Below are 18,426 nucleotides of genomic sequence, written 5' to 3'. Positions count from 1 at the left end.
TGGCCAGGGATGCAAAGTTTTAGAAAAAATACTACTCAAACCTCTTTTAAATCCTGAAACTAATATAGGGTGGTAGTATATTCCCAGAAAATGCAAATTAAGGGGGTGAGAATATATTTTTAAGAAAATGGAAATAATCAGAAAACAGCCAGTATAGAATACCTGGGTTAGTCTGTTTTCTTCTTTTGGGGGGAGGGTAATGAAAGAAGGGACTGGACCTATGATTTCATTCCTATAGCAAAAGTGCTCTCTACCAATGCAGATAAAACACCACCTGTTCTCCAACTTAAAGCAAGAAGGCTTAACCTGGAGTCCAAACTTAAAAATTATCAAATCTTTTTCAATAGAATTGGTTTGTAAATACATATTTTATATATTTAAAAATATTATGAGAAGGCAGCCAGGGGCTTCACCAGATAGTCAAAAGATAAATGACAAGGGGAAAAAAAGATTAAGTTCTCCTGCTTTAGTAAGCTATATGGAGACGTTAAGTGATTTGCCCAAGGTCATATACTTTTAAAAAACCAATCTATTAAACAAGTTCACCCCAGTTTAAGAACTCTTCCTCTAGATAGTATGAAAAAGCATGGGGCTTGCCAGGTATAGTTTGAATTTTGAAAGTGGTTCACTCCTCGTGGAGTACATGGGAAAACACTCCAAGAGTACGGATTTTTAAAAATTAAATTCAAAAACTTGGTCCCCAAGTACAGATGATACATCTATCCCACCTTTTGGGAGAGACGTAGGAGAGAAATTGTATATACTATCTGACATAGTCATCTGACAAAATCTGTTTTTTTGGTTTTGCCTAACAAAGGAGGGTTCCTGAGGATGGGAGGAGGAAATATCAAGAATGTTCAGTGTAAAACTAAAAAATTAAAGCAACAGTGAAACTTTTTTAAAAAATTACAATCTTTCTTAAAGATTTTCTTTTTGCATCTATTTTGTTAAGGGCTTATAGTTAGAAAAACACTAGTCATCTTAAATTATAGCTATTCTTTCCTGAAACACTTAAGTAATGAAATTCTGACCTAACCACTTTGTTTCAAGCAATCTGTAAAATAAATGCACAGAGTATGATTAAATTCCTACGCTATAATCTCTTCAAGGAAATTTAGCAATTTACCTTAATGGCTTCTACTTGTTGGCAGATCATTTTCAATAAAGAATTTTGATCTTCTGCCCATCGAGGAGGAGTTTTAGGAGAAAACTTGAAAAAAAAAAACACAAATATTTAGAGAAACCACATATTACTTGATAAAAGACACTTTTTCTTTGCTACATACCTTGTAACTTTTACTTGGTGATAAAGAAAATTTGGTTGGAGATGGTATAGAATGTTTTATATCAGAATCTATATTTCGGGGCGAACCATTTTTACAATGAGGTCCTCCTTCACTATATTCTTCAAGTTCTTGCATTACTGAATTAAGCATCTCTTTTACAGACTCCAAAGGAACTGGAAGCTAAAAATAAAAGGCAAGGGCTTTGGTTTTCAAATATGCCAATATAAAGCTATGTGCATTAAATAACAAAATTATCTGTGACTTACAAATACCTATAAATTATATAGTTCTAACATTTTTCATCCTAATATTTCCATCTGAAGTGACAGCAAGTAGTTAGATGACCCTGAAGGTCCTTTCCATCTCTAAATCTATGTTCCTGCTTCAGTCAACTCTAAAGCCTATACCAGCAAAACAATGACACTAGTAAAATAAGTATAGCATTACATAGATGACTGGGGAGCTAGATGGCACAGTGGATAGAGTGCTGGACCTGGAATCAGGAAGACTCATCTTCATGAGTTCAAATCTGGCCTCAGACATTTGTACTAGCTGTGTGACCCTGGACAAGTCACTTAACCCCGTTTACCTCTGCTTTCTCATCTGCAAAATAAGCTGAAAAAGGAAAACCATTCTAGCACCTCTGCCAAGAAAATCCCAAACAGAGTCACAAAGAGTCAGATATATCTGACTAAAACATCTGCACAACAACAAGAAAAGATAATTAAATGCTCATCAAGCCTAACCCCCTCATTTTATAGATGAGGAAAATGACTCTCAGAAAGTGAAGAGAGGCAGCATGTAAAGCAGAAAAAGGGATGGATCATGAGTCAGAAGATGTAGTACAAATGCCAGCTCTGCCATTTATTTACCACCTGTGCCACTATGTATAAGACACCTAAACCTCCTTTGGCCTCAATTTTCTCTCCCTGCCACCTTGTATTCTATGATCCTGTATTATTCATCTATGTTACACAGCTAGTAAGTGACAGAGATAGGTCTCTTACGCCCTGGTTTTTCCTGAGTCCCAGATCAGGACTCTACAAAACTTCAAGATGACCACAGTATTATTTTTGCTGTTTATTAAATATATTATGAAAACCATACTTTTTAATTCTTACCTCCTTTTCCTACACTGAGCAATAACTGGCTTTGTTTTTATTTATACAGAGCATTTACTTCTCTCTATAAATTAACTACCTTTGAAAGCACATTAACTTTGCCTTTGACAGAGGAGAATCTGGAGTCAGGTGAAAAGAAAAACTATCTATACAGCAGCAACAAAATTTGTCTAGAAAAGAATGAAACTAATCTAAAAAATTTAAGTGCCGACTATGTGTCAGGAACTTTGCTAGATGGATATGAGTGAGACAGTCTCTGCCCAAGAAGCTAACAGCCCAATACGACATGCTCACCTCAGTAAATACAGGATATATTAAAAATACCTACTAATTTGGGGTACTGTTCACTAACAACTGGAAGAAACAGAAAAGGTCTCTTGAATGAATCTGTATTTCAACTGAGCTTTGAAAGGAAAAAGGATTCCAAGATGCAGTTTTGCAAAAGAAAAGCATTCCAGGCCCAGGGGACAAGCAGTGCAAAGAAAGGCATAGAGGCAGGAGATATAATGTCGTTTACACAGAAGAATAAGCCAATCTGACTACAGTACAGAAAGCTTGAAAGGGAGTAATATATAATGAATTTTTAAAAATCGACTGGATTTTGACTGCAAAGGAATTTTACACATCAAACAGAGCAGTTTCTATTTTATCCTAAAGGCAATGGGAAGCCACAGAAGTTTCATATAGAGAAGAGTCATGTGTCCAGACCTGGGCTTTAGGAACATCAATTAACAATTCCATGAAGAATGTATTTGAGAGGGGAAAGAGGAGAAGCAGGCAGAATATTAGGACTAGTATTTATTTTACAATAGTCCAGGTGAAAGGAGCTGAAAACCTGAGCCTGAGCAAGTCAATTAAGTGAAGAGAGAGAAGACAGATCCAAGAGATGTTAAGAAGGTGAAATTGACAATGTCTGGCAACTGACTGGGTAAGGGGGCAAGGGAGAATGAAGAGAATCATGACTCTGAGGTCACAAACATATGTGAACCGGAAGAATGGGGTAGAAATAGGGAAGTGTGGAGAAGGGGTAGCTTTAGGAAGAAAGATAATTAATTCTGTTTTGGACAAGGTGAATTTGAGATACCTATAAGACATCCAAGTAGAGATGTCAAGCAGCCACTTAGAGATGTGGGATTTGAATAAAGCCCAGAGATCAGACGAGATATGAAAATTTAGAAGTCATCTGCATAAGGATGATAGGTAAATCATGAATTTTAAAATCAAGAGAAATTACAGGTATAGGAAAGGAAAGAGAAGTGAACCCTGTGGAATGCATGGAAGCCAGATGTGGAAGATTATACCACAGAGAAGACTGGGGACAAGTCTGACAGGTAGAAAGAAAACTAAGACATAGTAGTATCATGAAAACTCAGAGAAGAGATAGTATCTCATATTATAAAGACATTCACAAGACCTAAGACATTGCTCTTGAAGACAGAGCTGACACACAGAAAAGTGTTATCTGGATTAAACTACATAATGCAAGTAACATTTTTAAAAAACAGAAGCTAAATGATCACCAAGCACCCTATCTGAGAAATTTACCCAAACCTCTGAACAATGCTTCTGACTAAAATTTTCTTTCCTCACAAGCATAAAGTTAATAACTTCACACATAAAAAAAGAAGCCTATACACAAAGTCTGAATCAGCTAAGCAATTATTATTTAAATTAAACCAGCTCTTCCGGTGAAAGCTGCAGCTGACATTTTTCTGTCCTCCAAACTGCAGAACTTGTTGCAAGTACAGCAAAGCACCAGCAACACAAAATCAAGAGTATGAGAAGAGCAACAACTCTCTAGGATCAGAGTAAAGACACTATGACTGGAAGCACAGTGGCTGTGATGGTCAAACAAAACCAATTTTCACAAATAAATAAATGAATGAATGAATGGCTAAGGCCACAAAAAAGATTTATCCAATTGTCATGAGGCTGGAACATGTGAAGCTCAACAGTAGGTCTAAAGAGATGCTGGCTCTTATGAAATGTAAACATTTTGAACTGAGAAGAGACAAGAAGAGAAAGAGTCAAATGGTTCAGTCTTAAGCTTCGCTGTTTTCTCCTTCACAGTAACAACAAAACATGAAGCTACAATACTTACGCATCCTTGGTGTCATAGTTACCATTTTGAAAAATAGAAAGTATGAATAAACCACATTCCATATGATGTAAACCTTTATCCATTGGGAGCGGCTAGGTGGCACACTGGATAGAGCATCAGCCCTGGATTCAGGAGGACCTGAGCTCAAATCCAGCCTCAGACACGTAAGACTTACTACCTGTGTAACCCTGAGCAAGTCACTTAACTCCCACTGCCCACCCCCCTACCCCCTAAAAAAACTTTATCCATGTAGGAAGTTAATGTTTGAAAGATTTGGCCAAGCGTGCTAGCTTATTGAATCTTAGTTCAAAATCTTTTATTTAGAAAGCTCAACTAGAGCGTTCTGGGAGGCCTTGGTTGTTAGTACTATTGTTAAAAATCAACAGAATATTAAGGTTAGGGATAGCTAACACTAACATACAGGCTTTTAGCAAATCAGTAGCGAATTAATTCATCACTTTCAGGGATTGCCCTGTTTCAAAATATTATCTTTCTGAAGAGGCTTCCTGTATGTACTGGGGTTGAGTAATCCTCTGTAGAGAACTAAGTAAGAGTAAGTGAAATGCCTGGTCATTAAAAAGATGGCTTATTATTTGGTAACTCATTTTAATTATGTTTCAAGGGGTGGTGGGAATGACAACTGTTTAGAAAAAAAAAAAAGGAACTGCAATAGTGAAGATTTGAATGGAGGCTATTCAATCTATGGTGTAACTATTTTATATGGTAGTTATTTGTGCTGTCATACTCATACTGAGCTGTTAGCTCTATGAGGGCAGGATGTCTGTCATAAACTTTGCATCGTCCCCAAGTGCCTGGTATAGTGCTTTCCACACAAGAGATGATTAATACATTTTTGAGTCTTGCTAAAGATAAAAATTAAATGAGTAGTTAGTTCTTTTAATAATTACAATTGCTGAGCATTACCTCAAGGCCAGCAACATGCCAAACTATTAAATACTTTAGAAGAAACAAGAAGCTATACAAAATACATATATATACTATACACATACACACACACTCTATACAAAAAGAAATTACTGCCTCACCTTTTTAGCTACAGCAGGATCTGTGCAACTTTCATCTGAAATTTTTATTAAGTAGTCTCTAGTTTTCCTCAAGTAGTTTTTGCATTCTTCTCGTTCTTCTGGGGAAAGGGCATCATTCTCAATGTCTTCTGCTTTCCTATGAAAAATCTATAATAAAAAGTTGTGATTTTATGAAGCAGTATTTTTTTTAAAGTTAAACTGAAGTATTACACATAGTTTAATACTTACCAGGGCAAGATTCCAATAGGAAACAACATTTTTTATTGCTTCAAATGCTGACATGGCATCTTCAGTTTTCCCATCAACTGCATCCAACATAGCAAATGTTATGTGTGCTTCTTCCTCATATTCCCCAACTTCAGATGCCTAAAGAAATGGAATTTAAGAATTTAAGACTAAGTTTACTTACATTTTTACTATAAATCTGAAAATTAACTGTTTAACACAAGAAATTAATGTAAGTCTAACTAGCTTCTCAGTATATTACTATTATGTTACTTTTCAGAAAATATAAGCAGACTAGACATCGGCTTTATCTTTATGCAAAATATCACCACTGTAGTTTAGTGGAAAGAATCAAGAAAATAGTTCTATCACAATAATTGAACAGATTATAACTTCTCTGTACTCAGGCATTTTCCTCAGCTGTAAAATGGAATACACATTTCTCATTAAGTTCTCAAGTTTATGCTGCAGTACCTGAATATCTGCACTATGAAAATGTTTAAAGAGAGGATCGATGGGTTCAGGAATATTGCTCTTTTTTTTAATTGTCTTCAATAATGGCAAAACCTTCTTCCAGTAATGAACACTTCTTCCTATGTATTCCCGCTGATCATAAAAAGATTTAAGTCCACTGCCCTAGAATGAATGACATTATATTAAAATGATAATTTTACAGCAGACATTACTATCCAATATTAAAATCTAGTTCAAACATGTCTCAAAATAACTGTCACCGAATCTTAGTTTAACAAAGCCAGCTGAAATCTCAGAGATCATCCACTACTATCTCCCATCCAATGAAGGAATTCCCTGTATAATTTCTCTCACTGATGGTCAGTCAGTCCGTTGAACCAGTTCTAGTAACAATAAACTCACTACCTCACTCTTGTTTTAATTATCTCTGAATTTAATTAGTTCTGAATAAATTCTTTATATTAAATCAAAATTTATTTCCCTATAACTTCTACTTACCAGTCCAAATTGCCCAAAAAAAGAGTAAATCTTGTAGTTTATAGCTTTTCTAATAAAAATTATTCCCTCCTCATTCAACCCACCAACATTCTATTTTTCAGACTATACGCCTAAAGAATCTAAGCACTTTTTTATATAATACTAACTTTATAAAAAAGGGAGAGAGGAAAACAACTTCAAGCAACATGACCTAATCAAGATACCACCATATTCAGAGTTTTCAAAATATCAACTAGATATCTATGGATTGTTTTTTAAGATTTAAATTAAGAGACAAAGTCTCCACAAAGAAAATATTTAAGCAATTTAAGAACTTACTGTTTTCTGAAGACTTTTTGCCCAATGTACAAGCATAGCAGGCTGAAGACCATGTTTGCCTTGACCCCTTAGTGTGTTTATTTCATGCTGAACTAGAAGGCGCAACTTTGCAGAGGTTCCAGCTCTTAAAAAACAAAATTATTAAATAAAAAGATTATACATAAACATGAGTATTATGTGAATTTGAAGCACATAATTTTCAGAATTAACAACCTGCACAAGAGCTGAATAATGTAGGTCAAAAGTTATACGTACTTATTTCTAATAAAGAAGTATTTGGGGATTAGTACTTACTTGGCTTTTCTGTGAATAAGATTATAAGCTGCATCCCACCAGGATTTTTGTCGGTCTGTACAAAGCTGTTTGCACACAGGTAGCGGCAAGCATGGAGGTTGATGTGAATCATAGTGAAAATTGGATTTCTCTTGTAATTGTAAGTGGCTGGTAAATATCACTCCAAGTAGAAATACCTGTTTTCATTTTTAAAAAGAATGATTATTTTGAAGTTAAAGAGAATCTTTCCAACTCTAATTAGATTCTTTAAAATCTTACTTACTTCAAGATCTAATAAACAAATAGACTCAGGAGCATTAGTTTCAAGTCTTGAGGTTTCTTGTGGCAAATGATGAAAAAGCTGTTTTAGCCATTTTTGGATTGCAGGTAAGGTAGACAATGAACTCCACTGTAACCCAAGCCAAGTGAGGTGCTGAAGGCTACCACTGTGTGCTCGAACAGCCCCTATGAAGGTAAAATGATAATCTTTAGTGAAAAAAAAATCCAACCTTAAGAATTTGGATCAGTTTTACTTGCACAGTCCATTGATTTTAATTCCAAAGATTTTTCCTTCAAGATATTTCAGAAAAGTATTTACTTCAAATAAATGCCTATATTCCCTATGAAGACAGATTTTCCATCTCATTAAAGCTTTAAAAATTGTTTGATCATATCACCATTCCATCAATACCCCAAACAAAAAGATATACTGAATAATCAGGAAGTTTAATCCTTTAAACCAATGGAAACCCCAAAAGACTACTAGTAAAAGCCAAATGACTTGATACAAAAATGATACTGAAAGATTAAAACAACGATCAAAATCCTAACAAGATGAAGTTAAGTGGGAAAGGTAGATAAAAGGTAGTAAATGTACATTTTCTAAAAACACAGTACAGGATGAAGGAGATAACACTAAAATAACAATTTTTATATTTAGGCTTTATTTCACACAGAGGCTTTTTTTTCCCAAAACAACAAACAGGTAAGGTGAATAGTGACAGTATCATACACATATGGTAGATAAGGAAACTAAGAAGAGTTTAAATGCCTTAGCCAAGACCACATAGTGTGTGATCTTGTACAGAACCAGGGTACTGACTCCAAAAACATCTTTCCACTACATCAAGGTTCTTAAACTTTTTTGCATCATAGATGCCTATTTGCCAGTCTGGTAAAGACCATGCAAGCCTTCTCAAAACAATGCTTTTTAATGTATAAAACAAAATACACAGGATTACACAGGAAACCAAATGTATTGAAAGCTATCAAAACATTAAAAAAAAAGTTTACAAATTCCAAGAACCTTTGTACTATATCATAATGCTCTTTAACATGCAAACATTAGTTAGGTGTTTTTGGTTGGTTTTTTTTGTTGTTTTTTTTTACTATACCTTACCAATATCATATCTAGCCAGTTCTTCAGGTTCTGGGGTTTGTATGTTAACATTTCTGATATCATCACTACCCAAGAATGATTTATCTTTTGGTGACTGACTATCGAACAAGGCATCATATAAAGCAGACTGTCCACTCTTATTGGCAAATGATTCCACAACCTCTTTTAAGAAGTCCTGCTTGCCATGACTCAAATTTAGCAGCATATGTCCTGTAATACACACATGTTAAACAATTAATCACAAATATCAAGAGTTTAGAAGTATTAGATTTCCTTAAATTTTCCCATATTATTTGCCTTCAAATAAGGTGATTAATATTCAAATCTTATTTTTTTATTCTGACCTATGTTCCAAACTTAAAACAATGTTATATATCATGAATTTTAAAATGTTTGATAGCATTTGAAGACGTATGCCATTATATCAACAGCAGAGAGTAAGAAAATATTTGAAAATCATTGAAAAATACCATTTTATTTTCACGACTAAAAGGAAGTTTCAAGTATAGAGCTTAAACAGTCACAGGAAAAAGCCAAGTAGCTAAAGAAGACCTACTTAACTAGTCTAATGGCAGGGAATCCTCCCGCTATTCTTTTGGGCATGAAGTTTACCATTCATATGGCAACTGTGGCCTTTCATTACTATTTGCGTATAGTCTTCTCTTTCCTAACAGACTGTAAGCTCCTTGAGGTAAAGTCCTAATACATACCAGCATCTGACACACAACTGTGGCCCTTGTATGCAAAAGGTTTTCAAATATTTGCTGAATGAAAGAATTGATCTATGAATCTCACAGCACTTTACACATACTTTTCCCTGGCAACTATCTTGCAGAATCGCTGTATACATATCCTATCACACTGGTAAAATGGAGGCTCAACAAAACTGTGCTATTACCAGTCTGGCTCAGACGATCATAAGCCATCATTTCCAACAAATTTTGTCCAGCATTTTCTCCTTTCATTAATTTAGTCCTTGGTCTTGGAACCTGATGAAAATATGAGAAATCAGAATAATATATATTTTCTTCACTAAGAGAATTCACAGGATGAAGATTTTTTTAAAATGGCATAGAGCATAATGTTGTACATACACTATGAGTACAGATTTAAAAAAATACACACTAAATAAATTTCTGAAATTTGACTATACAGTATATTGGAAGACACTGTCTGTCCTAAAAACACATAATTAAACAATGAAAAATATTTCTTAGGAACTCTCTTTCACCACACATTCAATTTAACTTCAGTTACAAATGTTCCTGGAAATGAACCATTTAAATAAAACAACTGACTTCAGCAGTATAAATACCAAATTTTTAAATGCTCCTACCACTTTTATAAACAAGTTTTAATTAGTTACACAGAATGGCATACTGAACAGAATTGACCTTAGGGCCATTAAGAGATGAGTTCATATCTCACCTTTGACTCACACTGGCCAGTGACACTGACTCAGTCAGTAACCTCTCAGGTTTCCAGGCAACTAAGACTAACTTGCACAGAAAGTTGTTCCTGCCTGCTTAGGTAGAGCGAGTTCCCTCAAATCATGAAACAATAAATCTAATCACTATTCTCTAGTCTATGCCTCAACCATATTTAGAGTGAGCCAGCTGCTGTTAATGGGCAAGAAATTCAAACAGCTGGAAACAGAAAATTAGAAGGAAACTATTTCTTTAAAATTTTTTAAATTATTTTTATTTTCAAGTTCAATTTCTCTCCCTCCAGCCCCTCTGCAACCCCTTGAGAAGGCAAGAAATACAACACTCATTACACTTGTGAAGTCAGACAAAACAAATTTCCATTTTAGCCATGAATGAATAAGATGCAAAAAATGAATAAATAAAAAGGCAGGAAAAATAAAGAGTAAAAACAATATGCTTCAATCTGCATTCAGACTTCATCAGTTTTCTCTTTAGAAGTGGCAGCATTTTTCATCATGAGTCTCTTGGAATTGTTTTGGATCACTGTATTGATCAGAGTAACTAAGTCTTTAACAATTGATCATTGTTATAATATTGCAACTCACTTCACTTTGCATTAGCTCATATAAGCCTTCCCAGGTTTTTCTGAAACCATCCCCTATGCCATTTATTTCACCACAATAGTATTTCATCACAATTATACACCATAATTTGTTCAGTCATTCCCCAATTGAAGGACATCCCCTCAATTTCCAATTCTTTGCCATCACAAAAAAAGCTTCAATATTTTTGTATGTATTTGGGATACAAACCTAGTAGTGGTATTGCTGGTTCAAAAGGTATGCAGAGTTTTATAGCCCTTTGGGCTATAAAATGGTTACAAAATGGTTGGACCAGTTCATAACTCTACCAAAAGTGCATTAGTGCCTGTATTTTTCCATATCCCCTCGAACGGTTTTTCATTCTCCTTTTCTTTCATGTCAGCCAATCTGATAGGTGAGATGGTACCTCAAAAATTGTTTTAATTTGCATTTTTAATTATCAAGTGATTTAAGAGCCTTTTTCATATGACTATTAATAGTTTTGATTAGGATACTACTTTTTTTTTTGGCAAGGCAATTGGGATTAAGTGACTTGCCCAGAGTCACACAGCTTAGTGAATGATATGTGTCTGAGGCCAGATTTGAGCTCAGGTTCTCCTGACTCCAGGGCTGGTGTTCTACCCACTGTGCAACCTAGCTGCCTCAGGATACTACTTTTTTTTCTTTTCTTTTTTTGATGAGGCAATGGAGTTAAGTGACTTGCCCAAGGTCACACTGCTATTGAGTGTTATGTGTCTGAGGCTGAATTTGAACTCAGGTCCTCCTGACTCCAAGGCCAGAGTCTATCCACTGAACTACCTAGCTGCCTCCCTAGGATGCTACTTCTTAAAGAGGAAATAAGCACCTAGTGAAAATAAACCTGAAAAAACTACTGTTTTACTACTGCAAACATTACCAAATAAGGATTCAATGCCACAGCTGGCGGGGGGGGGGGGGCGGCAGCAATTTTGATGTTGACCAAATGGCTGTGGCTTTTCTAACTGTAAAGTATATCCATCACACAGCAACTGTTCCTTCTGCAAATGGATAGCTTCACCATCATGTCAGATATATGAAGCCATTCATAGTCTGAGTTACTTGACTGGCTCTTGCATTCTAGTAAAACCGCTTATTTCTAATCACTAAAAATAAATAAATAAATATAGGTTTCATTGGCTATTCAAGGTTTTAGGGTCTGGGAACCCAAGCCTTGAACAGACCACACCCAAACATAAGCATGCCTGGATCAGTCAGTCCTTAACTATTAAACCTCTAAGATCGCTTAAGATGTAGAAATGAAAAAAATAATATATGGAGAAATGAGAAATTTCATCTACAGACTTGCTTCAAAGGTATTTATTTATCCTTAGAGCATAAGCTAAATAGAAAGGAGACACTTTAAAACAAAGAATCCATTATTTTTCCTGTTAAAATAAAACCAACCCTCATGCTTTACCAATTCTACAAAAATTAAACTTTATTAGAAATCGTTCCAGAGGTCATACTTATTAAAGTTGAAACAATCCAACTTATATCCTCCTCCACCCATGTTCCTCAGTGATGCATGGAAGTGGCCTTATGTGCTTAAAAAGAATGCCAACATAGAAGCTTTGAGAACTTCTACCAGAATAGGTTACAATTATATGCCCAGTGATGGATCAGCCTACATAATTTCAAGAAGGCTGATCAATAGATTATTGAATTTTTCAGTGTCTTCCCTCCTGAATATTTGCTAAGTCACAGAGAATTTAAAAATTTGTGTACAATGAAGGGATTAATTCATATTTATGAAAACCATGGGTCACTGAAGCAGTCTTCAGTTATTTCAGTCTTTACATTTAGCCATCAAGATTGAGTAAATAAATAGACAGTGAGGCCCTGAAATTTTTTTTCTTTTTACTTTGTTTTATTGTTTCTTAGTATCTCATGGAGCTTCCACCTGCCCAATTCCAATTTTTAAGGAATTATTTCCTTCTGTGTGCTTTGGTACCTCTTTTACCATTAGGCCAATTCTGGTTTTTTAGGTTTATATTTTCTTGTGCCTGTTTTACCAAGCTGTTAATTCTCTTTTCATACTTTTCTTGTATCACTTTCATTTCTTTTCCCAATTTTTCCCTACCACTCTTATCTCTTTCTTTAACTCTTCCAGCAATTCTTGTTGGGCTTGGGTCCAATTAGCATTTTTATTTCCTTTTTAAAGGCTTTGCTTATAACTATTTTCACATTGTTGTCTTATTCTGAGTCTATGTCTTGATCTTCCCTCCCCCATAGTAGCTTTTAATGGTCACATTCTTTTTTGTTGATTGCTCCTTTTTCTAGCCTATCTTGGCTTTGCGCTTTATGTTAAAATTGGGCTCTGCTCACCTGCAGGTGGAAAGGCAATGTCCCAAGCTTCAGGCTTTTTCATGCTGCCATTTTCTGAGCGTATTCTGGGGCTTGCCACTTTTTGGTGCTTCCAAGGTATTGTTATTCTGGGAGAGCTGTGGTCACTGCTTTCCTGGTCTGTGCTCCAGTCTTTACCCAAGAAGGGTACCTGCTACTCTACAGATGCAAGCGATAATGTTCCTCTTGGCCCTGAAACTACAACCAGGGTCCCTACTCCCTTGTGACTGACCACAAGTACTCCTCTGTGTCCCAGATTTGCATATGGGCAATGTAGTAGCCAAACAGTGCCCAATGCTGTGTCAGTAAGCTCAGAGTTTTCTGTAATCTCTTTTTGATCAATTGTCCACTCCCTTTAGTAGCTGAGAGATCTCAAAGCTGCTGCTACAACTACTACAGCCACCTCCAAGATCCACTGCTGGTGTGGCCACCACAACCAGTCTAGGCGGCCACCACAACCAGTCTAAGCAACCCCCACCCCACTGTCACAGACCTCTCCTACTGACCTCCTAAATTATCTTGAGCTGGAAAAATGACTCACCCAGATCTTTTGTCATAGCAGCTATGCTGCTCTAGAATTAGATTTGATGTATCATTTTTAAGTTGTCTGGAGGGAAATGTTGGGTTGTTGCCCCTACTCTACTATCTTGGCTCCATCCCTAGTTTTTAATCCCACATGAAATACACTTTAGAAGCTCTATGCTTAAAGAAATTATGAAGTTAATGCTTTTGTCAAAGGGAAAAAATGTTCCCAATGCTTATAATCAGTTCCTAATTTATCTCTTTTTTTCTAAGTCTGGCTATTCCCTTATTGAACCTTTTTAACATGAGGTACAACTAGGATACACCCATGTGAAACGCTACAAATATGAAGATCAATTGGGTGAAATGTACACCTAACTAAACTGGAAGGCTGCTTACCTGAAATGCTATGAGATAGCATAAGGCTGCCAATTCTGATAAAGCTCTCCATTGTATCTCACTGTGCTGAGCCATTTTCAAAAGCAGAGTACCAGCATGCATGTAGAAGTGACCTTTCATTTCAAGGAAAGTAACTGATAGCTCATCATTCCCACTCATAAAAGATTTCACAGACTGAAGTGCATCATCAAAACTACAACACAAAATGTTGCAAAGAATAGCAGTCAAACGTTACTGAATTAAGGCATAATCTACATCTTTGATATCAAATGGATAATAAGTTTCACAACAAAAAATAAAGGCTTTTTTTTAAGTAAAGAAATAACCCTTGGGGGAGGTGGAGGTTGTGAAAACAGGTTAAGGTATATGCCCTACCACCACCAACAAAAAAAGGGAAGAAAAGTGAAACATTACGTGAAAATTTAAAAAATGGAAAAAAAACCCCACAGCAGAAAGAAGTTCAGACAGGGACACAATTCAGCACTGATATTACTACGTTAAAAATGTGATACTTTTTCAAAGAAACATTTATATGTTTTTATATGTACAATTTCAAAAACAATCCTCTTACTCATTTTACATGTAGAAATATTATTTATTGGTGTTTGTAAAATTCCTTCTCCCTCCCCCCAAAAAAAGAATTGGGGAAAAAAGAATCCTTCAAATAAGGTTATAAATCAAATTGTGTTTATCCTTAAGTTTTTACAAATTACCATATGACCCAACCACACACATTTTGCTTTTGAAGATGAAGAACAATATTGACAATCATAGTTCAACTTAATTTTTGCGATCTTGGGCTGAGTTATCTAGCCTCCCTGGGGCCCATTTCCTACTCTGTAAAAGGAGGGAGTTGGATCCAGAGCCAGAATGCCAAGCTAGATCTATGATCTATAAACATCACCAACCATTCTATTTATTTAAATACTTGTTTGAAACAACTCTTATTTTGTTCACATCCTAAAGTCCCACCAAAAAAAAGAAAAGCCAAAACCTACACTCAGGCTCAGCCAGGGGGAAAACAGTTTATTGCAAAACACCTGAAAAACATGAAATCTACTAGAATACTAAAACTGTTCCTTTCCTTAAGGATGGTGGCTCTGCAGAAAAGCAAGACTGTCCATCCTTTATCTAAAGCAAGGACAAAGAACAGACTTGGGGGGAGTGGGGAGGAGGCTCAGTATTCAACTGCCTTTCAGTCCCTTCAAGTCTTTCATAATGCATTCATTAGTTTGAAGCGTTATGAATTCTCAGACAAGATATACATATATACAAACAAAACTAAATTCTAGAGTCAAATATTTTTTAGTGTAGCTTACCAAAACTGCTATACTCTCCATTAATTCCTATCCTTTGCTAAACCTACCCAACCTTATCTTGGTATATATGATCTTGGGCTCTCAAAAAATGTAGCAGCAGGGAAATAAGAAATATAGGAAATGGGGTACAGAAGTCTATCCTGCCCTACAGAAAAATAGAAGGGGAAGGGAATAAGAGAAGGGTGGGAAGAGGTAGAAGAGAGAACAGACTAGGGGAAGGGATATTCAGAATGCATGCCATCGTGGGGTGAGATGGGGTGAAAATCTGGAACTCAAAAACTTGTGGAAGTGAATGTTGACAACTAAAAATAAATAAATTTATATATGTTAAAAAAAATGTAGCAGCAGAGGCAGAATTCTGGCAAGTTCTACCAAGCTGAAAAAGGTTTTAAGTACAGAAAAGCAATGGCCTAGCTAATTTGGGCTGGCCAATTTCTAAGAGGCTGGCTAATTTCTTCCTTAAGAACTAACAGATTATGCTTTAAAATTAATACAAATCTAAGCAGCAACAAGAAATCCCTTTATGGTACTATAATTGCCTATGATAACTGTTTTAGGCAAAGGAACATGAAGTAACTAGAATTTATGAGCGTGAGCAACCCCCAGTATGGGAATTCCTTCCACCAATGTGATCGTCAATCTTTCCATGATCAATACCAGGTAACTGCTTGAGGTAAAATGACTTGCCCAGGTCATATAACAAAAATAATTTGATAACTGAAATTAACTTAAGTTGAAAAGGCCAGATCCACTGGAAAGAGCATTTAATATAACAGTTTACTGATACTTTTCAAGAGACATTAGCATCCTTTTCTTTTTTCTCTGAAAAGATTTATTCTCTTCTCCCTCCCTTTCTTTTTGGTGAGGCAATTGGGGTTAAGTGATTTTCCCAGGGTCACACAACTAATAGTTTTTTTTTTTTTTCAGTGAGGCAATCACACAGCTAGTGAGTGTTACGTGTCTGAGGACAGATTTGAACTCAGGTCCTCCTGAATCTAGGGCCGGTGCTCTATCCACTGCACCACCTAGCTGTCCCTCTTCCCCCCTTTTTGAATAATTAGTTTTATTTATCAAATTAGTATACACTTTTAACTCATATTGTGCCTATACTAAAGTTTCACTTCACTCTAATTTTTTATTTGTTTAGTGATTTACCAACAGTACCTAATTAAGGCAGAAATCATTAAAACCAAGTTTAGAAAACCCAGAAAAATGTAACAGCTGTTCAAAACGTGAAAATAAAAACCATTAAGCATCTTCTTACAAAACCAAGAATTCCTAATTAAGCCAAGTGAAATAGCCATCCTTTAAAGTTCCTTTAAAAGTACTAAAATATGAGTAAAGCATCGATTCAGTAACAATAGACTCAGATGGAAAGACAATCCCACATATAGACAGGAAATACAATAATAGTATTAGCAACAAACAATCCACATTTATATAATACTTTGAGGACTGAAAAGTATTTTCCTCACCAGCTTGTGAGGAAACTAATTTATAAGTATTATTTAACAGATGATGAAAGTTAGGTTCTGACAGATTACAGGACTTGCTCAGGATCCTACAATTATTAAGTCTTTCAAGTGCAACTCAAACCAAAGGTCTCTGAGTTCCATGTCTAGAACTTGATGTACTTTTCCACAATGTATCAATTTTCAAATTCATCATTTCTCAAGTATGCCATAATAAAACATTAACATAACACAGGTTTGCATATTTTTCTTCTTTTTCAAACCTGAAGCAGAAGCTCAGAGAGACTAAAAGTTATGCAAAATAAAATCTTAATACTCTTACAAAGAATTGGTAAAGAAGAATTCTCATCATATTGCACCAGTTTTAACAGTCCTCTAAGCACAGCATATAAACGAACATTTTGGGAGAGAGATTAATTCAACCAACTAAACAATGAACTGCTCCTTAAAATATAAAATGTAATTTAGATTTAATTGCTTTACTTATAATTATCATACCGTTCCAGTAATTCTCTACTTTCCTGTACATCTCTAGTAGAAAGCGTAAGAAGCATAAGATTGGCATAGGCCAGAAGTAAGTCTTTATTGGTTGCTCGCCAGTTGCTTTTATTGGCCTCCAAACACTGTAACGATTCCAGATATTCCTATTGGGTAGAAATAAATTAAAATGCATATAATTACCAACAATTTTTGTTCTTTGTCCTTTGCTATATAATAGCAAATGTCCCCCAGTGAAACCATAATGTATACACTGATGTGATAAGTAAAACTTCAAAATTATCCCTTTTCCCATTCCAGTCTTTCTTCAAATAAGGTGAAATAAATTCACCACATCCTTAATTACTCAAACAACATAAAATGCTACTCATATTGGACAAATAAATGGTTTACAGAGATCTTGGTATAACGCCTCACACAGACATGACAAATATTTATTGAATGTTATTGAGCTGCCCTATGTGTGTAAAATGGATAACAATAATGTCATTTATTTGTTATCAAGAAATTTTACATGTGGAAAACAGAAGAAATTAAAGTACAAGATACAGATGCCTCTTAGAGGATAATAAATGAAAAGGAAAAAGTGCTGTCACATACCAAAAAGAAACGTACAGAACTAGCTTTTACCTACCTTAAGTGTTCGCACAACACATGAATACCATTCCAAGCTTGTTCTCAAGGCTAGATTTCTCTCTGCCTCACAGCAGTGGGCCACAGCATCCTTCAGTCTCTTATTTGACCTGTACAGCTCTACTAGTCGGATGTTCACATATACATCATCAGGTCTCGCATAGAGCTCTGACTGAATCAAGTCAAAAAGCTGATTCCATCCATCTTCACCTTTACAGTCTAAAAGCTGCTCCTATTGAAATTTATATATTTAGCTTAGAATCAATACCAAATATATTCAAGTTTACCAATCAATAAACAAATATTTATTAAGCGTCCACGTGCAAGGTTACAAATACAAAAATACCTACCCTCAAAATAAATTCCTCTTTTTGGCACTTAATGCCCTCCACAATCTGGCTCCAACCAGACATTAATGTCCTTCCCACATTCTACATTCTAACCAATCTGAC

At 35.4% G+C, this 18,426-nt stretch overlaps 1 protein-coding gene across 1 annotated transcript; it reads right to left on the bottom strand.

Moving 5' to 3' along the window:
• Window positions 1-1,126: 1,126 nt before the first annotated feature.
• Window positions 1,127-18,206, bottom strand: LOC110204650 (ranBP2-like and GRIP domain-containing protein 3; the record flags this gene model as incomplete). Its single annotated transcript, XM_020980777.1, has 13 exons — window positions 1,127-1,210; window positions 1,287-1,466; window positions 5,555-5,701; window positions 5,783-5,920; window positions 6,254-6,415; window positions 7,070-7,193; window positions 7,364-7,539; window positions 7,626-7,807; window positions 8,742-8,951; window positions 9,640-9,730; window positions 14,053-14,245; window positions 17,342-17,487; window positions 17,976-18,206. Coding segments are annotated over 13 exons (2,064 nt in total), but the record flags the coding sequence as incomplete, so codon positions are not given.
• Window positions 18,207-18,426: the final 220 nt, after the last annotated feature.

The sequence above is a fragment of the Phascolarctos cinereus genome, unplaced genomic scaffold (genome assembly GCF_003287225.1).
Source record: "Phascolarctos cinereus isolate Bilbo 61053 unplaced genomic scaffold, phaCin_HiC Scaffold_789;HRSCAF=1437, whole genome shotgun sequence".
In the NCBI taxonomy this organism is placed as follows: Eukaryota; Metazoa; Chordata; class Mammalia; order Diprotodontia; family Phascolarctidae; genus Phascolarctos; species Phascolarctos cinereus.
This window is presented reverse-complemented; position numbering and strand designations above follow the sequence as displayed.